Source organism: Lottia gigantea (genome assembly GCF_000327385.1).
Source record: "Lottia gigantea unplaced genomic scaffold LOTGIsca_10, whole genome shotgun sequence".
In the NCBI taxonomy this organism is placed as follows: domain Eukaryota; kingdom Metazoa; phylum Mollusca; class Gastropoda; family Lottiidae; genus Lottia; species Lottia gigantea.
The window spans coordinates 1768681-1794711 of record NW_008706747.1 but is presented as its reverse complement, the minus strand read 5'-3'; the positions used below and the strand labels follow the sequence as shown (position 1 = coordinate 1794711).

At 36.7% G+C, this 26031-nt stretch overlaps 8 protein-coding genes across 8 annotated transcripts; 5 read left to right on the top strand and 3 right to left on the bottom strand.

Annotated features, from left to right (window-relative positions):
* Positions 1–1352: 1352 nt before the first annotated feature.
* Positions 1353–1793, bottom strand: LOTGIDRAFT_156113 (hypothetical protein; the record flags this gene model as incomplete). Its single annotated transcript, XM_009046133.1, has 1 exon — positions 1353–1793. The coding sequence occupies one exon, from the start codon at positions 1791–1793 to the stop codon at positions 1353–1355; it is 441 nt and encodes a 146-aa protein (XP_009044381.1).
* A 90-nt stretch (positions 1794–1883) lies between these two features.
* LOTGIDRAFT_229961 (hypothetical protein) lies at positions 1884–5417 on the top strand. The gene is made up of 5 exons (XM_009046132.1): positions 1884–1957; positions 2425–2494; positions 2828–2933; positions 3342–3441; positions 3665–5417. The coding sequence occupies exons 2-5, from the start codon at positions 2476–2478 to the stop codon at positions 3761–3763; spliced, it is 324 nt and encodes a 107-aa protein (XP_009044380.1). The 5' UTR covers positions 1884–1957; positions 2425–2475; the 3' UTR covers positions 3764–5417.
* Positions 5418–5514: 97 nt separating this feature from the next.
* Positions 5515–7473, bottom strand: LOTGIDRAFT_229960 (hypothetical protein; the record flags this gene model as incomplete). Its single annotated transcript, XM_009046131.1, has 4 exons — positions 7148–7473; positions 6609–6728; positions 6005–6211; positions 5515–5678 (listed from the first exon to the last, which is right to left on the bottom strand). Exons 1-4 carry the CDS (start codon positions 7407–7409, stop codon positions 5515–5517), a joined length of 753 nt encoding a protein of 250 aa, XP_009044379.1. The 5' UTR covers positions 7410–7473.
* A 209-nt stretch (positions 7474–7682) lies between these two features.
* LOTGIDRAFT_229959 (hypothetical protein) lies at positions 7683–10766 on the top strand (the record flags this gene model as incomplete). The annotated part of the gene is made up of 5 exons (XM_009046130.1): positions 7683–7709; positions 8636–8818; positions 9447–9629; positions 9894–10088; positions 10511–10766. Exons 2-5 carry the CDS (start codon positions 8740–8742, stop codon positions 10762–10764), a joined length of 711 nt encoding a protein of 236 aa, XP_009044378.1. The 5' UTR covers positions 7683–7709; positions 8636–8739.
* Positions 10767–13072: 2306 nt separating this feature from the next.
* LOTGIDRAFT_109428 (hypothetical protein) lies at positions 13073–15032 on the bottom strand (the record flags this gene model as incomplete). Its single annotated transcript, XM_009046129.1, has 5 exons — positions 13073–13206; positions 13319–13463; positions 13815–13930; positions 14342–14463; positions 14968–15032. The coding sequence occupies 5 exons, from the start codon at positions 15030–15032 to the stop codon at positions 13073–13075; spliced, it is 582 nt and encodes a 193-aa protein (XP_009044377.1).
* An 84-nt stretch (positions 15033–15116) lies between these two features.
* LOTGIDRAFT_211681 (hypothetical protein) lies at positions 15117–18518 on the top strand. Its single transcript, XM_009046128.1, has 7 exons — positions 15117–15191; positions 15639–15711; positions 15977–16099; positions 16481–16585; positions 17032–17184; positions 17469–17617; positions 18073–18518. The coding sequence occupies exons 1-7, from the start codon at positions 15166–15168 to the stop codon at positions 18113–18115; spliced, it is 672 nt and encodes a 223-aa protein (XP_009044376.1). The 5' UTR covers positions 15117–15165; the 3' UTR covers positions 18116–18518.
* A 2004-nt stretch (positions 18519–20522) lies between these two features.
* On the top strand, positions 20523–21284 carry LOTGIDRAFT_156107 (hypothetical protein; the record flags this gene model as incomplete). Its single annotated transcript, XM_009046127.1, has 1 exon — positions 20523–21284. One exon carries the CDS (start codon positions 20523–20525, stop codon positions 21282–21284), a length of 762 nt encoding a protein of 253 aa, XP_009044375.1.
* A 485-nt stretch (positions 21285–21769) lies between these two features.
* LOTGIDRAFT_156106 (hypothetical protein) lies at positions 21770–24406 on the top strand (the record flags this gene model as incomplete). The annotated part of the gene is made up of 4 exons (XM_009046126.1): positions 21770–22336; positions 22617–22931; positions 23235–23555; positions 23975–24406. 4 exons carry the CDS (start codon positions 21770–21772, stop codon positions 24404–24406), a joined length of 1635 nt encoding a protein of 544 aa, XP_009044374.1.
* Between the last annotated feature and the right edge of the window lie 1625 nt (positions 24407–26031).

Below are 26031 nucleotides of genomic sequence, written 5' to 3'. Positions count from 1 at the left end.
TTTAAAAATTGCACCGAGAATACAAACAAATTTTCTGAATGTCAAGAAACCAAGACGACTTACTTGGAAGTGAATAGACTGACGATTCGAGAAGCCTGTCGAGAAGAGGCGTGGTATCTAGAAGATTTGGGCAGTACAGCTACACCTGTAGACCAGTCAAAGAGTTCAGCTACACCTGTACTTGTAGACCAATCAAAGAGTTCAGCTACACCTGCAGATCAATCAAAGATTTCAGCTACACCCATAGACCAATCAAAGAGTTCAGCTACACCCGTAGACCAGTCAAAGAGTCCAGCTACACCTGCAGACCAATCAAAGAGTTCAGCTACACCCGTAGACCAGTCAAAGAGTCCAGCTACACCTGCAGACCAATCAAAGAGTTCAGCTACACCCGTAGACCAGTCAAAGAGTCCAGATACACCTGCAGACCAATCAAAGAGTTCAGCTACACCTGCAGACCAATCAAAGTGTTCAGCTACACCCGTAGACCAGTCAAAGAGTTCAGCTTCACCCATGTACCAATCAGTTGGATTGTTGACAGTCGTTACGTTTGTGAAGATTATATTTTAATATTCCTTGTGATACTTTAACATTTTTGTGCTAATTATATTTGCAATTTTTTCTGATTTTTGTAAGTCCTTCAGACGGCACTGTCGAGGGTTGATTCGGGCCTTGAAATCTCCGACAGATGACGAGATGGTAATGGGAAAAAAGATTTGGCAAATGCAGCTGTCCTGGCAAAATTTCCCTCGTAGCACAGTGCACGGAATTGTCCGTCTGCATTAGCTCAATAAGGTGCAGAAGAGTAAGACGTAAAAATCCAATCATTTCATGTTGATGCCACCGACAATCAAAAACTTTATTTGTCGTTTGGCTAATTCACAGAAAGAGTTATCTTTCTTCTCGTGTTAATTTGCTTCGAAGTCTTTCTTTTTTCAATTTCTTTGTTGTCTTTGATCGTTGATTCTTGATCTTTGGCTTTGAAATATATACACGTTTGTGGATATCGAAATAACATTTTCAAAGCAAATATGATATGCTAAAGAAATTGACTTTTTGTATATTTGAGCCTATAGGCCTTTTCACGATAACGTAGCGCCCCCTGCTCGCGCATGCGCACAAACACCTATGAGTGGCTAGCAACACGGATGTTAAGTTATATTAGACTCAATGTGTAGATCTAGGTAATTATGAGACAATAATTGTGTGTGTGTGAGGTAAGGAGGGGGGAGCTCTTTACTCTACACAAATATTAGGTGTCATGCAAAAAAAGCTGTGTACCATATTAACAGAAGTAATTTACATAGCATTATGCTTTGAAGATCTAGATCTACTACCATAAACAATTGATGTCATATATTAGTTGGACGATTACGTGCCTTTGCATGTGAAATGTTTTTCACGTCTCCTGCATCATGGTGTTTGACTGCCTTGTCAAGTCCTTTAAAATTATTAGCACTTCCACCTGACTCTGTTGCTCTCGTTATCAGGAAATCGTAAATCATCGTAAACAAAACTTTTACGTAAGGTAGTTGCGGCAGATATTTGACTCGATGAAAGGGAGGCAGGTTCTCTTTATCGTTGACGTTGGTGGCAGACTTGGTTTGCGTTGGATTGATGACGGGTGTTGACTGGTTATGTACGGGTGTCAAAACCGAAGTTGGAACCTGGCTGTTTAACAAGTCTTCTATCAACTCCTGTTTCTTTTTACCATTGGCATCTATCCCTTTCTCGATTGCAAGAACTCTCAAATCAGTTAGTTTCAATTTTCTCAATTTATCGATGGACGCCATCTTGAATCGAATGTAAACAGACGGCTTGCCACTCAAGGGTATTTATGCGCATGCGCGGCTTTTATCGTGAAAAGGTCTATTGTCCGGTACAGCGAATTAGCTCTCACAACAGGGCTAGCCTATTATTTCGAGAATGGAAATGTGCGGATAAACGAGTCCTCACTGTACATAAATAAGTATAATTCTTTTTTCCCCTCATTGCACAATGCATGTTATTACATATGATGTACATTATCCCAAATATTGGGAGCAGAAAATTAGACCATATTCATTTCCCTTTGGGCCTTTGTTTATACCACTCATAGTGAATGCAGTGAAACAAAAAGTTTGGACAACAATAATGAATGTCTTTGTTTGAGTTGTGTAATCTCTCAAGCTTCTATATCACCTCAAAGTTTGGTTGTATAAAGAGTTGGATGATTTGTCAGTATAATCGAACCAGACAATATGGTATGACATAATCTCTACAATCAACACCAGTATATCATAGCGCCATTATTGTGCTGAAGAGATATAATACTGCACTGTCAGTAAAAACTAACAGAGAAAAAAACCCCAGTAAATCTTCTAGTTTGCATTTTAACCATATTACATTGAAAATTTTTTGAGCAAATCTCTGTATATTTTTAAGGTTTTAAGTTTACAAGTCAATGTTCTGGACTGAAGTTAAAAAGAGAAGAAAATGTCGAGTTTTGATAATGGTAAATATCGTCCTTCATATTTATATCAATCACAATGTTTAGGTGGAAAGATTTTTAAGCATTAGCAATTTCACTGATATATTGGAAGATGTCTTTTAGCATATAGCCAGAAAAACTAAATCCAGGGCAGTTCAAGATCAGATAGTCCAGTCGCCAGGATTGAATTGGTGCTGGGGCTCAGATTTTGTACTCAGAAAATTTGAAGAATGAAATTGTTTATGTGTTCAAAATCCTCAAGATGAGAAAAATTTGGATGCCATCACCAGTGCTTCTGAAAGTCACCCTGGTGTTTCACCTTCCGTTACCTCAAAATGAATGTTTTTGTTTTTTCAGTTACGTACAGTAATAAAGAAAGCTTTGGTAAGAAAAAAGGGCGAATAACTCTGAGTCACACAGAGATTAGCAGCAGAACACCAGTTAAAGCCCATTACTCCAATAAGTAAGCTTGCTCTTTTCTGCTACTTTGGGGACATCGTGGTAATTAGGTCATTAATCCTGTTCCATGCAAACTAAATGCTTACACCTTCATTATTCATATAATATTTTCATGATTTAAAGTAATTTTAAAACTCCTCCCTTTGTCCCAGTCCCTCGACAGTTGGAAACCAAAAAAAAGAGCAGGCAAAATTTCCCTCATTGCACTCTGCATGGCGTTGCCCGTCTTCATTAACCCACATGGTGAAGAAGAGTAGGACGTAAAACTCATTTGTCCCAAGCTTTTGTGCATTGTTGCATTGCAGTTTGCAAATCAGATGACGTTTTTTTTTTTGTGATTTATCCCTATATTAAGTGGATGAAAGTATACCCTCCTTACAGTGGCTTGAAAATTTTTATTTTTTTTTTTCAGTTCCATTATAGCTGAAGCCACCATTAAAAATGGAACGCTTTCCCATACTTATTTCTTACCAAAAGGAGCTTCCATTAAAAGACAGAGTGTAACCTATAAGGTAGGTGAAAGATGTCTAAATTCATCACTTGGGTAGGTCTTGAAAGCTGAAGGATTAACGTACCCTGGGAAGGACACAATATGACACCCCTAATCTCATAAGTGAACTCTCCACACATGCATATTTTCTATCGATATGAAACTATATATGCATAATTGGAAGAGCTGATTTTGTAAATTTAGGGGTGTTTCAAGTTTTCTTTCAATTTGATTTATATTTTCAGGCAAAGAGTGGCTTCATGCGAGTGTACTTTAACAAATTAACTGATTTTGATCTAGAGGATACTTGTGCTAGTCAGGAACCAGAAGAGGAATCTGATTAATGTGAATTCCGACTCTAGCTGGCAGACAACTATAACTCAATACTAGATATCAAAGACCTGTTGAGAATTGGTCAGCCATGGATCACCCGTAATGTGATAAAATTTAAGATCGAAATTTGATTTATGTAAATTTTTTCAATAATTTTTTATGTGTTTTTATGTTTTGTTGGCAAGTTCGGCATGTTTGAGATTCATTGGATGAACCATGGGAACGACACCTTCAATAAAGGAAGAGTTCAGTTTGTGTTCCATCTTTGAGGAAAAAGAAGTATGTGAAGACAAAATTCAGAATGGCGGAGAAAGGAATAAAAGGAAAATTTGAATGTGACATGTCCAGTTCGGTAAAATTCCATTGAAGCCAGAATTAGTCAGAACTAACCAATGGAGCACACCCTAATGTGATAATAGAATCTAAACCTCAGAGCCAGTTACTGGTGGCCATTTTGTTACACTTTTTTGTACTTCACTGCTGGAGAGTGAAGGAGTGACAAGAATGATATTTTTGTGTTCGTTTTTGGAGTTTGATACTCAGTGTTCAAACAGCTCAAATTTTATTGAGGCATAATATATCATGAAACATATAAAATATTATCATACTCACTTTTCAATTAATTTTCATGTTTTAAATCTTTTATTTATGTAAAATAGTGACTTTAAATGCAAATATGTTTTGTGTTTCTTTTTATGTAAATTTTGCTCAGTAAATTTTTTTGAATTTAAATTTACAGTAAATTTGGGTTTTTTTCTGAATTATTAAAAGGGTACTGGGCCAATAGCACCAAAACAATGGGCAGAAACACATTGACTTTTAAGTAGAATAAATAAAATCATACCAAAATTAAACAAACATCTATTTCAATATAAACAGAGCAAAATAGGACAGGATTTATAAAATAACAAGAAACAGAAAAAAAAAATAACATTCAATATATCAGATCTCAATACAAAATACAGATCTTATAAATTTTTCAGGGAGATATTGGTCTTTGTGAGTTGATAAAACTTCAAACTACCTTTTGAAAATAGAAATCTGAATTAAGGTTCATCTACAATAAAATATTATTTGGTATGTGGCATACAACGTTGTACAGGCCCTTTTTCCAACCTATCTATTGCTCTGTGATGAACTGGTCACGTATTCTCAAGAAGATCTTAACGCTAGGATGTCCTAAATCAATGTTAGAAGATAAGAACCTAAGACATCCTAGCACTAAGATCGTTTCGAGAATACGTGGCCTGTACACTAAACCAACTATTCTCACACTAGCATGCAAAATAAACAAAATTAAATGTAATAAAATAATATGCAACTAGAATTGAGCCTACTTAGTTCATTAGTAAAGACTAGTATTAGTAAAGACTAGTATTAGTAAAGACTAGTATTAGTAAAGACTAGTATTAGTAAAGACTAGTATTAGTAAAGACTAGTATTAGTAAAGACTAGTATTAGTAAAGACTAGTATTAGTAAAGCTATGAGCGAAGACACATTATGTCAATCAAGCATTGTTATTAATTCAAAATTGTGAGGAGGCTATGCTGAAATTTGAATGCGAAATGGGAACATTAATGGCATCAATTTCACTGTTCCAATTTTCAATCAGACTGTGGTTCCTGCATTTCCACAAAAAAAAAGTGTTTTATTATGTCACTAATCGCAAAATATGCTTTATCACAAAAGGCCTTTTGAGATTTGTGACGTCAAAGAAAAAACTTAATTTTTGTGGTATTACAAAGAAAATTATAACAACACTCAAAGTCTTTCATAAACTCTTTCTGACGCTCTATCTCCTAGACAGGGACTGAGAAAAAATAGATAACCATCTTTAATTAAGCCAGGTAGTGAGGCCCAGAATAAATGATTGGGTATGACTTCTTGCCCAGTTGCACCCAATACAACGTTTCTGTACAAACATCCTGAAATTGAAAATAAGGAGACGTTTTTGTCCTATTTTTTCTGCACCCTATGAGGAACAAATAAAAACCAGAATGCCATGCAGTGTGCAATAAGGGGAATAAGTTCAGACAAGGAACTTTATTCTTAAAAATGTATGATATTAGTTAAGTACAGAAACAATGGGTTATAGTCAAAATGGCTGCAAAAGTCAAAATGGCCCCAAACACCCACATATAAAGTGGATATGGTCCCTTTTTTAGTCCAAATGGCCTCAAAAATTACTCGACAATTGACACCCACAGCCAGGGAATGACATCATGTGACACTTGATTCTCATTTAACTTACCAACTCCAAAATAAATGATAAAAGCTGAGAAGGAGAGAAGGACAAGGATAGACCCAGTGCTAATACTATGGCCATTTAAACAACCATCAATACAGGCACACGGTGATGTTAGACTAAACAGATAGGCTGTAGAATTGATCATCTTCTCAAACTTAAACTCTGTTATATCTTTACACTTCAGATCTACTTGACTGGTTATATTAGAATCTATAATAATAATCATCTATAATAACAAAGAATAATAAATTAATGGACTGGTTTGTTTGGTCTACATTTATGGACACCCAAGGGTTTAGGAGTTATTGTCCTTGACTTAGCAAATATCTGTCCAATTTGGCTTGTAGACACAATAGAGGCTCAGTTTTTATCCGATCTTGATGAAACTTGGTATGCTTGTAAAGTTTGATGAAATCTTTGTCAAGTTCGAATTTAGTTATAAGCAGAAGAAGGGTTTAGGAGTTATTGCCCTTGATTTAGTCAAAACCCATACAAAATTGGCTTTGCAGGCTGAGAGCGCCTAGATGGGATGGGGGCCTGAGAAACATATTTTCCAGGGGTCCCAGAGTTGCTCAGTCTGCCCCTAGGAGTGAGTAGGAGAACTTACTAGCTACATGGTAAATTATGGATACTTGAGGTTTCTCTAAGGAAGAACTTCTATTGGTAAAAAATTTCACTTGATTTAAATCTCCCAGATCTTGTTCATGAGCCAAACACAATGCTGAATCTGAAAGATAAACAACAGTAAATACAATGAATAACAATGACGAATTGTTGGATTACCAAACTCAAAAAAGCCTGTCATATTGCTCTAAATAGGACTTAACTACCCCATGTTTATTTCTGATATCAAAGAACAGATTCTACATCATGACATGCTTTGATTGGTTAAAAATAATGTCAGTTGAACAATACTATGGTAGAACACTTGTTAGATTACAATGTTCAGTCGAAATTCAAACAGGAATAAGATTTGCAAACCCAATTGAGGCTTATCATCATGCTTATCTGACTGACCACTTTGATTAGTTAAAATAATGTCATTAGAAGAGGACATCGGTAGAAAACCTGTTTGATTACAATGGAGACCAGAAAGCAAATAATACAACTAAATTGTAATTTATTTTCAATTAGAGTGGTACTTACTAGTCTTAGATGTACAGGGGTAAGTGCTGCAAGGTGTATAGTAATAAATTTTCCCTTTGTCATCATCAAACAACACCGGTTCACCATCGTCTGCTATTTTGTGTAGATTAATGAGCCCATCTTCAATCCCAAGTTTGGCACTCGCCTTCCCATCATCAAAGCGACAGGTGCATGAGTCCGTCTGCACGCAAAGTTGAGCAGAAATCGATTTAGCCAATGCAAAAGTGCCTAAAATCATGCAAAATTTGATCATTATGCTCATTCATATCATTAGAATTCTAAATTTTGAAATATTTTTTCAATCAAAAGTTGTCAACAAAAAATCACATGACACTAGACTATTTATGATTTTCTTTCAATGAGAGCAATTCAAGGGAAGCAGCTGAGTTACAGAAAATTTGAAGTCAGACTACAACTAGTTTCTTATTAAGGCTGGTTGAAAGCGTCTAGGGCCAAACTGTCTAGATCAATGATGTCTGGACGAACGAGGCTTTTATCCTAAACAACCTTGACCTATGATTAGAGAGAAGTAAGATTAAAGATGTCGTTAGGTCGCTTTCAGGTAAATTTAGACAGGTGAGTTGATTTATGGCTGTTAACACTTTTTTTGACACGTTAATCACAAAACAGGTTTGATAGGTAACATGTTTTGTACTAATTATGTTCAAAAACACTGTGAAATATGGGAGAAAGACATAATAATTGTTGTGGAAATGATGATGACTGACCAAGGGATGAGGAAATAGGCTAATCCATTTATATTGTTACATGTTACAAATTACAAATACCCTTAGTAGGCCCTTTACACGATTCTCAAGTTATGAAGAGAATGGTGGGGGGGGGGGGGGGGGGCTGTATATCAAACATTGAATAAAATGTTCTTGCATAATGGGACATATGCATAGGCTACTGTAGGCTACATATTTTAGATTATCACTTCTGTCATCGTGTCAACAATTTTTTTGGCAAATCCCCAACAAATCTTAAAGAAAGGAATGTTGCATATCAAATGTCAAATGACCTTACCTTATGTAATAAACAGAAGACAAAACACATCCAAGACGGCCATATTTGAAAACTATTATTTAAGCAAGGATCCTAGGCTATACCAACTGGTCCCTAACCAAAGTTCTAGCACTCTTGACTTGATTTGGTCAGTGACTCACTCTTGGAATGTGGGGTATATACAGAGGGAAGACTGACTTTATGATGTGGAAGTCAAGTGTTGAAAGCTTACCATGACCTAGGCTCGGCTAAGGGTCTCCTAAAAAGTTTTTGAAAAATGAATAAATTTGGTGAATTCTGACACAATGTATAGATCTATATCTGGGCAAAAAATATAGAAATAATTTTTAAAAATTCTCAAAAATGTTAAATTGTTCTTCTGGAATGCCAATGTCTCCCCCCACAACCCTGCTGTTATTGGTATCAATCATTCTTTCCCCTGCTCTAATAACCAACTAATAATCGAATAACTATTTATTTCAGATAAAATAATACATGAAGATTATGTGATACGAAGGGAGATATTAAATTCCCCATCATTCCCTGAAGTTTGCCCCCCACCACAGTAGCTGTGATATTAAACTATAATGTATAAACCAGTATTGAGTTCCATGGCTTTGAGCCTCATCAACATTATTATATTTTCATGTTTCATAGAATTTGCAGGTAAATTTTAAATGCTTAAACAAGTGTTGAAAATATCCGTTTTCTTTGCATGGGTGGAAAACTGACCAAGGCCAACTTGTAGAAGCAATAGCCATGGGACCAGAATTTTCTTACCATCACCTAAACACCAACTCGCCACGGACAGAGCCACCATTTTGGTTAACAATGCCAAGGAAATTTCCTAAACATATAAAAAGCTAAAGGAATTGTAAAAAGGTTTTCTTAAAATTTTATGTATAGTTTTTGAGATAGTTACATCATTAAGTGGAATTACAAGAGCCACAGACGTCTGATTGAAAATTGGAGTGGTGCCAATTGAAGATATTAGAGTCCTTGATACACATAAAAAGTTTAGAAAATATTTTTTTCTAATAAACCCTATAAAAGAACTTCTTTACAAAGCCTTTGAGAAAACCTCTTTACAATCGTTTGAGAAAACCTCTTTACAATCCATTTACAATGCCTTAAAGAAAACCTCTTAACAATCCCTTAAAGTAAACCTCTTAACAATCCCTTAAAGTAAACCTCTTAACAATCCCTTAAAGTAAACCTCTTAACAATCCCTTTGAGAAAACCTTTTTACAATCCCTTTGAGTTTATACGATCTTCTACAATGTTATTTTTTCAGTATCGTCAGACCAAGATACAGTATGGAAAGATATATTACAACAGTACCGTCGATGGGACGGCAATTATAATTATAAATCTGAAGTCTACCCTTGTACACTTTTAATCCATTCTGTACAAAAAGGTACTGATGGTGGAATGTATGCTACATTTAGAGACAAGAATACTGTCATGGAAGTTGATGGTAAGTTGGATAACTTTTGAATGCTTAATTCATTGAAAAGGATACTCAAATGTTGTAGTTTTACGTTTGACTAAAGACAGTTATGCCGTGCTGTGTTCAATGAAGAAAATTTTGCATTAAGCAGCTTCGATTTCAACTATCAAAGTTGGTTAAAGGGAAGGGGTTTAAAGTTGACAAGTTAACTAATGAAAGCAAAGGCTGTGGCCTAAAAATTTCTCTTACTTTCGGATGATTCAAACCCTCTTTACAATGCCTTTATTTTAGGATATTCTGCTACAGAAGAAGAATGCATTGATATTAGAAAAGTGACCACATTTAATGAAAGTGATATCTTTCCTAAAGAAGATGATTTTCGAGCCAAGTTATGTTTGAAACACACGAAAGACATGTGGACATTATTTGGAAATATTACTGAGCCAAATAAAAAAGATTTTGGTTATATGTATTTAGATGCAAAGGGTAGGTAAAACTTTTAATTTTGCGTTTTGCTTTTCTGCTCCTTAAAAAAGTATTGCATTTGAATGCAGTTTTTTGTTCAGCCAAACAAATCTTGCCTTATCTTTTCCTCGGACAGGATATTGACACATTTAAAGAACCACAATATACAATACATTGCAGCTATTAAGATGGGATACCGATATGCAAGAGACGTCAAGTTAAATTTTCCTCGGCAGGCTAATGCCGCTGTCCTGGTTAAATTTACCTTATTGCATAGTTTTTGATCCTCATTGTTAGCCAAAACATGTGCAAATTAGAAGGAGGTAAAACTCCATTTCATTTGAACTTGGTTGAGCAAGTCTACCAAAACTTCCCTTCCATAACCTTATGTTTGATTGGTTGCTGGGTTAGAGTAAATGCCTACTTTAAATTGTATTTTTCAGCGTCTGCATCGAAGGTAGAAGTGTTTGATGATGGTAAGGAAGGGATGAGGATTGGTTTAGCGGTTGGAATCCCGGTGACATTGGCCGTTATTTTATCAATCGTGGCAGTCAGTATGATAGTGTGGGCCGTTAAAAAAGGATATTTACGTCATGTCCCACGAAATTACAAAAATTTTAACAATAACAAAATGGTGGAGTTTAGCAATTCTGAAACAGAATCAACAACTGCCACAAATCCTACTGTTCATATTTAACTTTTTTTTCATTTCCAATTCTGCCTATTTTTTTTTTAATATGTGACATTTATAAGGTTGTTTCTTCCTAAAATCAGTCTAATAGTTCGGCCATATTTAAATTTTCATTATAGATATTTTTTTCACGTGAATTTTTCAAGTCAACACATTAAAGGGTCTACAATTCCTCTTTTCCAATGATATTTGTGACCGGATATTGAAATATTGATATTGTGCAGATTAAGTTTCCCCTGTATATGATATTGCTTGTTGAAATAGTTTAAGCTTTAGTATGAATTGACATTTTTAATCTGGTTTAAATCTTTCTAATCCAGATTTAAGATAGTTAAGCTAGGTGAAAGTTATAATAACAATAGTGGTATTATTTGCTTACATCAGGGGTTTTCAACCAGGAGAAAAACCTTAAAAAATAGTCAGGATTTATGGAGTGAACGGTGGTCAAGGATCTTGAAAAGGATAGTAGAAAGAAAAAGGTTGGAAACCCCTAGCTTACAATGTTATGCATGTAATAATCTTTTTTATATGTCTTTGCCAAACACTTTTGTAATCAAAACTATAGTTTCTTTTCACATATTATGATTATTATTAACATCATTTGCATAATGCTTAATTTACTTAATTCATATGTACATATTAATCATCTCATTTGCATATTGATTATTGCACAATACTTCTTGCCTTTTAAATGTAAAAACTATGCACTTTCATCATTTCTTTAAAATATTTTTAATGTTTTTTCAAAAGGTTGTGAAATTTTGCCCTTTTCTTTTGTAGGTTTATATATTTTTCTTTAAAGTGATTCTTTACAGTCACCATCTTTAATAGCTATCCCATAAATCTCAAGTTAAATTTTAATGACTTTTTATAAAGGTACATAGTTATCTAAATATTTTCTTTCTCATCTAAATAGACATAAATTTCAGCTGTGAGTATTAATTTGCAGATTGAATATCTGACTTACAGTTCATCTGCAATTCAATGAAAATAATACTGTCATCACTTTTATGTACAATGTAGTTGTCAAATTGACAATATTAGCAGTTATATCCAATGGAGTCACAATGCCTTAGAACCAGATGTCAGATTTCAATTCTGAAAAGTGCCACAGCTGGCTGGCTGGCTTAAAAAACTGGTAAAGCAAACATTTACATGAATATATCCCTTTAATATTTAATGACAAGAATCTCAGAATCCACAAACCTGAGACACTGTAGAAACCCTCCTTCCCTCAAAAATAAACACTAAATTTTAAGTGATCTTGTGACATTTTTTGTGACTATTTTCATTGTATATTTTGATCATTTTTTTTTGTCAATTGACATTCCATCCATTACAATTTTTATCAAATATTTCACTTTTTGAAAAATAAATGTATTCATTTTTTAATGACTGTTTCTCTTGCCATCTTTACCCTATTTGACACAATGCAGAAATAATTGAATTTGATCAACAATCCAGCATAGAACACCATAACCTGGTTCCACCATTTAAAGCATTCAGACCTCTTTTGTAAGTTGTGGTCCTCAAAATGTCAAGCTATCCTTGAATTATCAAAGCTGTTTTTCAGACTGGCACATGTTATGTCCAAAAAATGACCATCTTTGATACTTCATGTCCACGCATTCACAATCCAGAACAAGAAAATGTCATCCGCAATAAAATTGGACAGTTCTCATATCTTAATTTGGTACAATCTAAATCCTAAGCTTGATTGGGTGGGTCCTATTCAAGCATCTGTCTCATCCATACAAATGTTCTTCCCAGCCACATTAGACCCAGGCTAAACAAGTTCTCTCAGATCTACAGTTTTCATACGAAAATCCAAAACCTGTTTTTACTCATCACTAGAGCTACTGCTACTAGAGTCACTGGACATCAGCTCAATCTCTTCATTTTCCTTATTGTGACCTTTGAACTCGGGCATGGAATGATGGGATAGACTAGTAGTGATGGATACTTCTGGTGGATGTTGCCATGACAATGTGTTAGAGTTGACTGGCGTACCAGTGGTTTCTGAAACTACAAAACACAAAATTTGAACAAAAAAGATTCAAAATCAGATTCAATGGTGAAGAACACTTGTCATCCATGATCTGACAAAATTGCCATCCAACACATGTTCAAGGTCATTAGAATATTCAACCCGATAGGCCTTCCTTTAAGAAAAAACACTGCAGTAGACAATGAGGTAGAATTTGCCACTGCATTTTTTTCACATGCTCACTGTTTCCAACTGTCACAGGATAGCAGCAAGGACTGTCTTTAAGATTACTTTAAGTCTGCAAAAAAGATGAATGGAAACGCAGATCTATGAAGACCTATACTTACTGTTTGAAATCTGACTGTTGCTCCTGGTAACAGCAGAAACATCCGTGTAAGTCCCCTGCCCTAAAAATCCTTGTCTCATATCTAAATCTGTAGGGTAAGGGCGTCTTGGATCACCTAAAAAAAAAAGTTATTTGCTTGATTTTAATCATTATTTCAGATCATACACATCAATGATCACCAAAGTCAACTATATCCATCATGTTGTTTTTAAAAAGATAAAAGTTACCTGGAGCCCAAGTGACAGGAGCAGCCACAGCATTGCTAGCACTGATTCGATGAGCAAACTTTATCAAATCTTCTGATGATGTTCTTTTGTTGTTTGCTTGTGCGATGCTTTCCAGCTTTTGTTTGGCCTGATAGACTGCTGTTGACTAAAATGAAATCAAAAGAAAATATTAAAATTCGATTTTTTAGGATTTGAAATAAACATTAAAAGTGCACCCTAAAAGCAACAACTGTGGCATAAGCATTTGTCTTTGACAACCAAAGCAAAAACGGCAACAGAATTCACCCTAATTTTTCCAAATGGGCTCTTCCAATCATACATTTATATCATTCATATTGACAGAAAGTATGCATGTGTGGAAGAGTTCAATAGAAATTTGAGGGGGGCAAATAGATGACTGGTCCACTATATCCAACCTTGCAAAGGCTTGGAGACTAAAGGGAGATAATTTGAAATTCTTAGTTGAGGACAAATACTAAGATGGAAGTTATGATACCAATATTGTTTCAGAGTCTTTTAAATTTTTCTGTAAAACTTTGATTTCTTGATCCCTTTTTTCAACTTCTATTTTCAAATTGTCCATCACTGACTGAATTTCAGCCTGTTCTTCAGCTGAAAGAAAAATCATGAAATATCATTTTCAAATTGTTTACTTATGAAACTTGCTAATACTCATAGGGATTGTAAAGAGGTTTTCTAACTTTTTTATGTGTATGAAGGACACTGTTAACAACTATTTGCACCAGGCCCGTAGCCAGCCCAGGGTCTCATGGGGGGAGGGGGGGGGCCTAATTTTTTGAAGGGGGTCCAACTATTGCGGCTCAACAAGTCATTTAAGTCATCTAAATTTTTCAGTAGGCCAAAATTTTCTTAGGGGGGACAGGTCCTTCCCCCAGACCCAACTCAGTCATATAAGCCTTTTCGAAAAAGGAAACTTTGATGTGCATTTTAGCATTGAAATTTCTTCCTGAACACATAGATGGATAACACAATATAAAACCTTTACAAGAATCTTTGAAATACCTGTTTTAATGGTGGCTTTAAGTTCCTGATCTTTTTCCACCAATAATTCCATGAGCATAACAGAATCTGCTCCATCAGGACGTAACTGGGTTTTGGGGGTACTTAAAGCTTCAAATAGTTCTCTGAAACAAAATATAACAATCATTATAAAGACAGAAACAACAAATTTGTTGCAAGGACGACCTTTTAGGTTCACAAGGAATCTATCAACCAGCTGGTCCTTGGCAAAACCTCCAGGCATCTATATCTTGATTATCTATACCTCTTTACAGCTGGGTCAAATGGAAATTGGAAACAAGGGAGCTTATATTTTAACTTTTTACTATGGCTACAAGGTCTAAAGTGAGTGACAGTTTCTGTAGCATTATAAGTAACACAATGATACTGCATATAAGTTTATTTCAATGAATTTTGCTCTTTAAAGAAACAGTCATTAGTTTACTAATGCAAAGGCAAACAATGGTCTCCATGTTCTGATTTTATGCGACACTTGTCTCTTTTGTTAGGATCATTTGGAAAAGCGAAAATATTTTATGACTGCAGACATTTTTTACGATAAAAACTACAAATTCAGAAAGTTGGAGGCTCTCTGATTTCTGTTCGGTCTCAAAATATGAAGCATTTACTTTGAAACTATTTCAATATCGTCAATTAATGACAGCAATTTTTGTCGAGTACTGGAGGCTGCCATCTTGGATTTAAGCAATGTATCAACCAATCAAATGACGCGTCATGTAAATAGAAATTTTTCATCCAATCAGCGATCAGGTAACGAAATTCACTAATATCACATAGAATAAAAACGTGAAAACAACTTCAACAAAATGAACAACATGAATAAGTTCGACGTGTAAGGGTCATCTTTGTATTTTAGTTCGAACGAGGTTGACCGAGGATCTGATCTATTCAGTTTCAAGTAGAATGATCCATTTCTTGAATTATTTCTTGCCCAAATTAGGAATAGGGCATCGATCCATATGCTTATACACATGTCAATTGTCATGTGTGTTGGTTTTAGTCCGAATAACTGTTTTGTAGTCCGAGATAGCAAGTTTCCCTATGTTCAAATGTCTGGACGTCATTTGCTTGGTTTCTTCTAATAAATGGTGGTTGTTGGTTCTAATATCAATCATCAATTTAAAGTCTTGTAACCCTTCTCATTATTCCAGTCGACTCAGCTGCAAGTGGGTACAATACACAGATAATCAGCTAAAGATCAATAGGTTTGGTCTAGGATCAGCTGGTAGACAGGATCTTCTTTTTAAAACCTGTACGGTCAACTGTTTATATATTACAGGTTAAAGGGGGAAGACAGAGATGAGGAAAACAGTCTTAAAAGTAAAATGGACATCAAAATGACACCAGCGCCTGTAAGACTTGTTTGTGGTTCCATGGTTCCAATTCTTGTCATATATTATTTTTAAGATATAGGCTTCCTTTCCCACATGACACACTGCATAGTTTTGCCATCCTTAAGCTTAGAATCATGAAAATTGACAAGTCATTGAATTGTGACTCGGAAAAATGAGTCTGTCGAAGCCTGGTTGTATTCAGTTATGAAATTTGACACCATTCATTTTTAATATGGAAATTTTATTTAGATCAGCATCAGATTGTCCAAGTTTTTTTTTGCAGCCTCCAGGATCTGGTGAACATCCTATACAGTTTAATTATTCTCTATGGTTCTCTAAACGAACACCTGGTAAACAGACCACAAGCTATGACCAGACCTTACGCTTTGTTGGCTCCTTTGCTTCAGTAAGTATATTTGTGGTTCATTACAAATGGAAGACTGCATTTTGATTGTATGTAATGCTTGAATAGACTGACTTTTGCAGGTTTCTCATGAAATTGGTTTCTTTTTCATAAACAAAATAGAACCGAGCTGAATTTTTAGCAGAAAAATTCCCTTATAGCAACTGATGCTCTGAATCTGGGGGTCAAATTTACAATTTACACCAGGGGGTTTTTGGGATGAAGTGCAGCTTTTGAAATATAGAGTAATCTGATGGGATAATGAAAGTGAAACTTAAATTATTAACCAATCCCATGACTGAAAGACTTAAATCTACTTTAGTTAGTGAACCATGCCCTAACAATGGTAATATTTAAATTTTGTATGATTTTCTTCCATTTAAGGTAGAACAGTTCTGGTCATATTACACTCATCTATCACGACCCAGTGAACTCTCTGGTCACAGTGATTATCATATATTTAAAGAAGGTATACGACCCATGTGGGAGGTAGGTTCAAATGAATTAAATCAACTCTATGGTGGTTGAAGCCAACATTAATCCCACACTCAAAAACTTTGGTTGTGGCATCAGAATTTTCTTACCTTGAGGAGTGTAAGGTTCTCTTAGCTTTCTTCACTTATTTGACTGATATTGTAACGTCGTGCTTTGCGCAATGAGGACAATTTTCGGGAAAAGTTATGTATGACAAATTTTTTTCATTTTTTCTTCTTAAAACTGCAGAATTGATCTGATCTCACAATTTAAGGTACAGCAAAAATAACCAACAAGATTTAAAAAAAATCCTGTTATCTGATTGGTTGATTCAGTCTGATTTTTGTGATTAACCAATCAACTTAGCTAAATTGAGAAACTTCACCCATGTTACACAAGCGTGGCATTTTTTTTATGGCATTGATAATGAACCTTATATACATGATATTATATGCTTGCAGGATGATGCCAATAAAGCAGGAGGAAAGTGGATCATCAGGTTAAAAAAAGGCATAGCATCACGATGTTGGGAGAATTTAGTGTTAGCTATGCTAGGGGAACAGTTCATGGTGGGAGGGGAAGTTTGTGGTGCTGTAGTCTCCATCAGATATCAGGTATGATTCATTCATTCATCAATTAATTCCCAATCACTCACAAGACAGGCTGTCAGAGCGAAGGAATGACGTGCTTAAATGGTGGCTGTGGGTTCTAACTTTGGTTTGTAAGTTTTCCTTATTATTCCAGTCGACCCAGCTGTTATTGGGTATGTATAATCTGGGATAGATCAATGCCAAGAGGTTTGGTCAAGGAGCAGCTGGTAGTTAGAAACTTTGTGAACCTTGCTAACACAAACTGCTTCTTTAATTCATTCGTTCATTATCTTTTTTATTCATTCCAGGAAGATATATTATCATTATGGAATAGAACGGCCAATGATCATGTGACCACATCTCGAATACGTGATACATTAAAAAGAATATTAAACCTACCACCTAATACTATCATGGAATATAAATGTCATACAGATAGTCTCAAGTATGTATTCAGGTATATTGTACTTCTCTCCCTTTTATCTCTACTGCAGTTATTTCCCTTTTATTGTTTTTTTCGTTAGATATATTATAGTTATCTCCCTTCTTATTAATAATTTAGTTATCTCCCTTTTTATTTATTATTGCAGTTGTCTCCCTTTTATTTTATTGTTTTTTTATGTTAGAAATATGGTGTTGTCACCCTTTTTATTAATAATTCAGTTATCTCCCTTTTTATTTTTTGTTGTAGTCTCCCTTTTACTTCATATTGTAGTTATCTCCCTTCTATATATAAAAGATCAGAAGGTCTGCTTTATTCTGATTAAGATCTTTTCCTCTGTCATTGATGCTTTGCTCCACATTTCCAATTTCTAAGAGTTTTGTTACATTTTGAAGGCTTTATAGCCCCTGTCTCTGTCTTAATTTGCGGACTTGTTTTCATTCATTCATTTATTTATTCATCCATTTCAGGGATAGATCCAGTTACCGAAATACAGATTTATTTATGAGGTAGCAGGCCTTTAATATCAGCCTTCAGTGTATAAAAACTATTTTTAATTATGACTTTAAAAAGGCCCTTAAAAATACCAAAATTGGGCAAACAGTTTTAAAATGGCATTGCAGATAGCAAGATATGCAAAACTGCTTAGCTGAAGTAAAGCCAACAGTGTTATGTAATTTAGTCAAGCTTATGTTGAAGAAATAATATAAACTCATGAAGATATGACTTGCACAACAAGGTCATTATTGTTTCTTGTAGTGAAGCTTTCCGCTATTCTTCACCTTTCTCCCTAAATCTTAAAACTTGTTGGTCCCCCAGGATTTTGTTGTGTGACCATAATATCAAGTCATTTCTTATTATCATGCCCAGCAAATACTGAATTTATATTTATGTAAATAAAATTAATTTTAAGGTATTTCTGTCTTTTTTTAATCCCTTTCAATAAGAACTTCGTTGGAAACATGGGGAGAGTTTTGATGCAGGAAGAATTCAGGTGCACCTGGAGATGAAGAGGTGTTTGCCCACAATGTCTCGAGAGATCAGACCATATACAGAAGCTAGATAATGAAACAAACACCTGCTTCTCAATCTCAAAATGCATTTTGGACGATTTCTGCAATTGAAATGAGCTAATCGTCTCCTCGTCATATACACATCGTTTTTGAACACGTGTCACGTACCTCGTGTATCTGTTTCTAATGTAACTCCCAAAGTACACCAGAGAGGAACCGCACTTTGTGTTTTCCCACCCAATGAAACATGAATGTATGTAGGCTCCTACACCCACACTTTTTTGTCACTAAGTTGGTCTGGATAAGAGAGACTAGGATGCACGCGCATTTTGTCGCCAATCGAGATTCTCTCAATTTTGCCGACTAAGTCATTGCCTTGTATCCTAATGACCTATTTTCTCAATAAAAAATAAGTTTTTGTTATACGCACGTACTGTTTGTCCTCTATTAAAACAGGGAAGGTATTCAGAACAGTAATTAGTATACTAAACATATGTTGGTACTTTAAACCAAGATGTAGGTCAGTAAAGGACATTTTGCTTGAACCATAGTCCGAATCTTCATGCCTCTGTATGGTCTCCGATAGTTATTCTATGACGTATGTTGGTTGTCAAGAAGGATCGAAAAGTCACTGTGTTTCTAAATCCAAATGGCCGACATCCATCAAATAATGATCACCAACTAAATTTGTCCAAAACTTACTGCTTGAGCCCTGCACGCCGGCCATCTTACACTTCTGAAAGACCAATTACATAGTGATGTTAGTTTTTCTGGCTCTAGCTAAGTGACATCTGTAGAAAATTACATTTTTACATAACAAAGACTTATTGTCCATCTATGTCCACGATTAACAGATTCTACAAGTTTCGGACTATCCAGATAGATATAAGGTTATCGTTTTGAGAAAAACAAAGGTTCTCAGATATCATACGTAAGTGCCAGATTTACAGTATAAATGAAATATTGTAAGCTATTGTTGTTTTAAGGCCATCCTAAAACCTAATCACCGCCACCCCCGATGCTACCGTTCTGGTATAAAATAGAATCAACATATTGTAGTTTTCAGCTGCAATTGCTCATCGACCATAGACAGGTAGGGGACACCCTTTCTTAATGTTAGAAGCACAATTGTGCATGATGAAAAGTACACCACACAGTGTGCAATGGCAGATTTAATTCAGCGCGCTTGGTGAATGAGAGTTGAGTTAATGACTATATTTGCTTTTGTTTGCACCGTGAGATTTAGTACTTTATATGTTGGCGCGAAATTAATGGCGCGAAACGTAAGGAGTAGCGTTATTGAAACTGACGCACATAGGCAATAAATTAGCCTGATCGCTTTGTTCGGCCGAAATACGTGTCATTGGTAAGTGAACAAAACTGGCACAGAAAACAGCATTATATGGAACAGGAAGTTTCGAGTCTGTTGATTTTAATTAATTGGGACCTAATTAGCAGATATATGACGTAGGATGCGATACCTGTCACGTGTCCTTAACTAATAGGCCAGCTGTGCATAAATGGAGCGGATCGTCACCCATGTCCAGCAGAATACAGAGTCATTGAAGATCCTCAGTGTCTTACGGTAAGCATGCCTTCTAAGTTTTTCAAAATTGCTCAAGCATCGTTATCTTTGAAAATTTCAGTAGTTTTTCATCCAATCCAAAGCATTTGGATCTTGTCCGACACTGTACAACAAGCCTCTTCTGTCTCTCTCACAATTTGTTGGATTTATTGGGCTTTTTTTTCAAGATCATTGTTTCTCCTGTTGAATTTTCAAATGGACCAAATACATATATAGTCTTTGTCAAACTAAATCATAGATGAGCAAGCTGATCAGATAAGAGTAAATCAATAATAATCATTTCTCAATTAAAGAACTTATCTTTTTTCTTTCAGGTGCTAAGATGAAGATCTGCGTAGCTGCTTTGGTTTGTGGACTAGCAATAGTCGCAGCCCAGACGACCAATAACAGAAACACTGACGATGGTGGGTATTCTCGATACCAATACGGTCCACCAGGGTTCGGATCCAGCGGTACTGGATACACAGCACAAGGAATCCCACCGGATCCTTACCACGGAAACCATTTCACAAGAGTCCGATACTACAAAGCACCTAATGGTCGAGTCTATGCCGAGACCCCAAACGGAACATTGGTAGACGTTAAGACTGGATACAGGTTCCCTGCAGGGCGAGGAGGAGCTCGAATCATTCCAGCTGGCAACAATTACGAAAGGAACTACCACGTATACCCAGACGGTTCAACCTACGCTGAGATCGACGGACGACTTCACAAGATTGAAAAGAAGGATTCCAACGGACGTACATACTATACGGATTCTAATGGAGAAACGCACTACCGAGTCGGAGATCGTAACTATTACAGACAACGAGATGGAACCGTATACTGGAGAGGTCCTGACGGGGTCAAACATTTCCGCAACACAAACGATAACAGCGAGTATACCGAAGATAGATTTGGTAACCGTTATATCACCAGACCTGATGGAAGCAAATGGATTGCGTCCATCAACAACTGCAACTATCGAGTCCAGGGCGACGGCACCACTACTCGTACCACCAACGATTCATACTGCCCCGATCGGTTCTCCGGGACCTCACCCACCGGAGCTAAATACGGTTCCCACAGAACGACCACGCCTTAATTGACATTATATTTCATTAATTTGGTAGAAGAAATAAAACTTGAATAAATTCTTTGGTTTATTTGTGTCTTACTTCGATCCCAAATTTGCCATTTAGGTCGGTTGTTTGGAAAGATCATATAGGGTGGAAAGCAAAGTGAACCCAGAACACATTATGTGTTGGTGGTAGAGTAGCTATACGCATACTAGGCTGAATTATCTCAGTCTAACCGCATATCAACCGCATTGCTTTGAGACCATTCCTTCAAGTTATCTTCATGTCCCAAATGTCGGTCTTCAGTCTTTTCTTAGCTTCAGATTCTCTGGTTCAAGTTCTCAAAGTATAGTAAGCATGTTTTATGTTCCTATTCTATGTACTCGCCTTGGTTAAACCACCCGAACTTCCGTTGCCACTCCTATGAATTCTTTTACCCCCTTTTCACCATGGAAACTCACCGGTCATTAACACCTACATCTTAATTGCCTTTTTTCCAGAAACGTAAGAGATGAAAATTTGGATTCTTCTTGGATTGGTTTGCTCCGCCCAGTATTTATCTGCGGCTAGCATTGCATCTGACTTGAACGCTTTACGACAACAGTTTGCCAATGCAGCTTCTGCCTTTGGAGGCTCAGCACCACCAGCTGTAGAAGAACCCGTTGCTACACCTGAGGAACAACCCGCATCCGAGCCGGTATCCGCATTCAGCAAATTTCTATCAAAGATCAACTCTGAACCAAAAGTAGACACAGCAACAAATTTGACAACCAGAGTTCAAAACCAAGCCAGGAGCTATCCTTACAGCTATCCACCATCTCCTTATGGCGGCTATCCATCTCCGTATCCAAGCCCTTACCAATCGCCGTACGCACCCGTAAATCCATCCTACCCACCAAGTTACTACAGCGATCCTAATAACAGGCTTTATAACGTCTTTCCCGATGGCACTCTATATGACCAGGCAACTGGGCAATATTATCCAAGGGATCAGCGAGGAGAGGCTCGTATTCCCACTAACACTGGGTTCGGTGCACCATACTACATCGTAACACCAGATGGAGGAACCTTTGTAGAGGTAAGCCGTTTCATATTAAGCAAATCTCTACAACCCTGGCCCCTCCTTCACTTCCAAAAATATTGTTATTCCAAACAATAAACAAAATACTACGAGTTTGCACAAATTAGTACCTTAACTTGCCATTGAATGTAGTCAAAGAAATTGAAAAATTGTGTCTTTTTCAAATACTTCCAAACTTTTACCAGATAATATCAGTTCCGTCAGTACATTTTCATTTGATTGTAGAAGAACTGGAAGTTGATTTCCATTCTTTAACATCTTCCTTTAACTTTTTCAGGAGAATGGTGTCCGCTACAAGATAGATGATGACGTCAGTGCCGACGGAAACCGATACTACACGGACGCAGCTGGAAACCGATTTTACATCAACGCTAGTGGTGGAAAAGTCTTCACCCCAACCACTACCCAGGGGCCAAAATATATCGACCCTACTGGTAAACAGTACAATGTACAGCCTGATGGGTCTTTGATCGACCCCACCACCAACCAAGTGTACCCACTCAATGGTTTAGGTGAAGCTTCAGTACCCAATACCAGCGGATTCGGTGATCCTAACTATACTGTTGCTCCTGATGGTTCAGCTTACGTTACGGTTAGTATATTTTATTGTGTATAGTTACTACACAGCTTTTCAGCGAAAAGCAATTACGTGAATTTTGGACTCAAGTGATCTTAATCTGTGGCGTCATCACTCCCAAAATTTCGGTTTTGTTGAGAGTAATGTGTGAGATTTCCAATTTCCAATTTTACCAAAATTTCATGTCCTCTATTTGCCCAAAATCGCCTGGTCGCTTCACAATAACGGTACGTTTATGATAAAGATCCCTTACCACTGCAATGATGAACAGAATTTGTGAAAGCTTAACATAAGTATTTTTGATATTTCTACTTGTAGCAAAACGGTATCAAATACAAAGTGGATGACCAGATCAGTCCAGACGGCAACCGGTACTACACCGACTCTCTTGGTAACAGATTCTACGTTGACGCCAACGGAAACAAAGTGTATCCACCCAATCCTACCACCCAAGGCGTCACATATTATGTCGACCCCACGGGCAAACAGTACATCGTGCAGCCCGACGGTACTCTAAAGGACCCCACCACAAACCAGATTTACCCATTGAACGCCCAAGGTGAACCTACAGCTCCTAACACAAGTGGTTTTGGTGATCCTAACTATGCTGTCGGTCCTGATGGTTCTTCATACGTTACGGTAGGTGGAATGTATTACTCTTTCGGGTCACTCGTAAATTAAGCTATTTTGTCCAAGAAGGCTATGTCAGGTGTAAAGGCTGGTTTTCTGTAGGCAGAAGGGGAATATCTATTGTCTCTCTAAGATTTCGGAGTTTGTGCATCTTTTAGAGGAAAAATAAAAAATGTATTTGGGGATAGTGTTTTAAAAAGGGTAATGGTCCCGCTCGAATATTTACATTAGCCTACGTTATACCCTGGTTTATTTGGATTTGCAAGCCTTGTAAGGTTAGGACTGGGTCTTCAATAAAGCAATAAGTTCCTTCAAAGATGGGACGCTTGGACAGACGTCCTCTTGCATTGATTACAGTGATCAGAAATGACAACATTCAATGTATATCATGGAGAATATGAAATATTACTCATTTTCTATTTTTATAGGAGAATGGTATTAGATACAAAGTTGATGATCAAATCAGTCCGGATGGTAACCGATACTACACCGACGCTGCAGGAAATAGATTCTACGTCGACCCAAACGGTCTGAAGATTTACGTCCGACCAGACGGAGTTAAATACTACACCGATCCCAACAACGGAATCGTCTACTACCAGAATCCGGACGGAACAATTTACTACACTGGTTCAAACGGAGTTGTATACTACCAAGATCCGACCAACGGAGATACCTACACCAGAGACGCAGCAGGCAATACTTACCGTACTAGAACCGATGGTAGCTCTTACATCCAATCTGCAAACGGTTGTACATACAGCGTCAATGGAACTGTAACAACTCTTACGTCAACGACCAATACCAGTTGTCCGACTTCATTCTCTGGCACCTCGCCAGAAAATGTGACTTACACATAAAACATTTATTAAAAATCTAATTTGAAATATCCCTTGGTTTTATTTGGCACATGTATTTATAACAGAATGAATACGTCCTCATTTCTCGTGTCGACCTGGGTTTATGTAGTGAATTGCCTATTCATACCTCCCAATATTTGTACACAGAATGCAAATTTGCTTTCTACAGTCCCATTTCGAGCGGTTAGAATTTTAATGACCGACTATATAGTTCAAATCAGAGATTTGGACGTTTGCGACAGATGTAGCTGTATCGGTCTGTCTGAAAGGTAATGGGGCTTTTATGACCTACTGCTCTGCATCTAACGGGGACTATCAAACATTTTGCAATGAGGTTACGGTGTTGCGGTTCTTCGTTCCATCAATGAGACTCGAGGTCTTGTCCACTTAACTTGTCGCATTGCTATGAAGAAACCGAGTTCATAATCGAAGATCATCTCTATGAGTTATTTTGTCAGCAAGATAGAGTGCAACAGTTGTGACGCCTTTGTCAATACTTTTCCGAGTTTGCTTGGAGCCTTCTCAACTTTGTTACATAAACCTTATTAGTAGTCTGCTCCTCTCAACAATCATCAAGAAGCTCGCCATAGAATAAAGCATGAGAACTATCCTCTTTACTTTGAGCAATATATCCATATCACCCATTCATCCATATCAAATTTGACCAACATCGATCCTGAAAATGAAAGGTCAAGTATCAAAAGATGGAAAACAGCAGTCACAATTGTACATTCCAAACGGTAAAGGACCTTAGAGAGCTCCCATAAAATGCAAAGTCCAAGACATTTAGCGACTCTCAATATTTCCGCAATGCATTGTGTATGTTGCAGAGCGACAATTTTCACTGTGAACCGATTGCTAAATGAGGTTGACGGAGATAGCCAAAAAAAATCCGAATGAGGACAAAAGAGATATGAAATAAATGACGGCCTGGATAAGAGAGACTTCGACTAATTACAATATAAGCTGTATGTTTGTTGAGTCCATCAATCGAGACTATATAGAAAATATTTTGTAAATAACGACTTGCGTACAACCGAGCAGTCAAATAGAACATTTTGGTCCATATTTCATAAACGAAAAGTCTCCGACCGACAATCTTAATAATGGGGACAAATGGTTTGAAAGCACACTTCCAATAAAAATTTCCAATCAAAAATCGACAAAAAAATTTCAAAAATTGTTGATATTTGTCCAGTTAGATACGAGTTATTCCGAACAAACCGTGACTCTAAGTTTCAGATTGTGCCGACTGATTAGACCAATTATCATCAATCAGTGTCAATCCGATTGAATTTAACTCAGTAGTTGAATACTTAACGACGAGAGGGTAATGCTGTTTCTTTCAACAGTTCGACTACTTGTGATTTATTCGAAATAAGAAACTATGAAGCATTATGTCCCACCTTTCTGCACCTAATGGGCTTATGGAGACGAGCAAATCGTTGTTGTGTGCAATGAGGGAAATTTTGCCCGAACAGCAGCACTAGCCTACTATTTTTTTATTTCCAACTTTCGGGGGATCTGAAAAGTGCACAGTCTGGGCCTCGGTTTATTGTCCCATCCGAACGACTAGACACTTTTCCAATCAACCCAGCCCCCCCCCCCCCCCCCCAAAAAAAAAA

Bases quoted from the DNA above. Each gene is read 5' to 3' on its own strand.
- LOTGIDRAFT_229961 (XM_009046132.1), top strand. The intron at 2,934-3,341 runs GTAAGCTTGCTC...TTTTTTTTTCAG, and splicing joins AAAGCCCATTACTCCAATAA to TTCCATTATAGCTGAAGCCA. The intron at 3,442-3,664 runs GTAGGTGAAAGA...TTATATTTTCAG, and splicing joins GACAGAGTGTAACCTATAAG to GCAAAGAGTGGCTTCATGCG.
- LOTGIDRAFT_211681 (XM_009046128.1), top strand. From the start codon at position 15,166: ATGAACAACATGAATAAGTTCGACGT. The intron at 16,586-17,031 runs GTAGGTTCAAAT...ATATGCTTGCAG, and splicing joins GTATACGACCCATGTGGGAG to GATGATGCCAATAAAGCAGG. The intron at 17,618-18,072 runs GTATATTGTACT...CATCCATTTCAG, and splicing joins AGTCTCAAGTATGTATTCAG to GGATAGATCCAGTTACCGAA.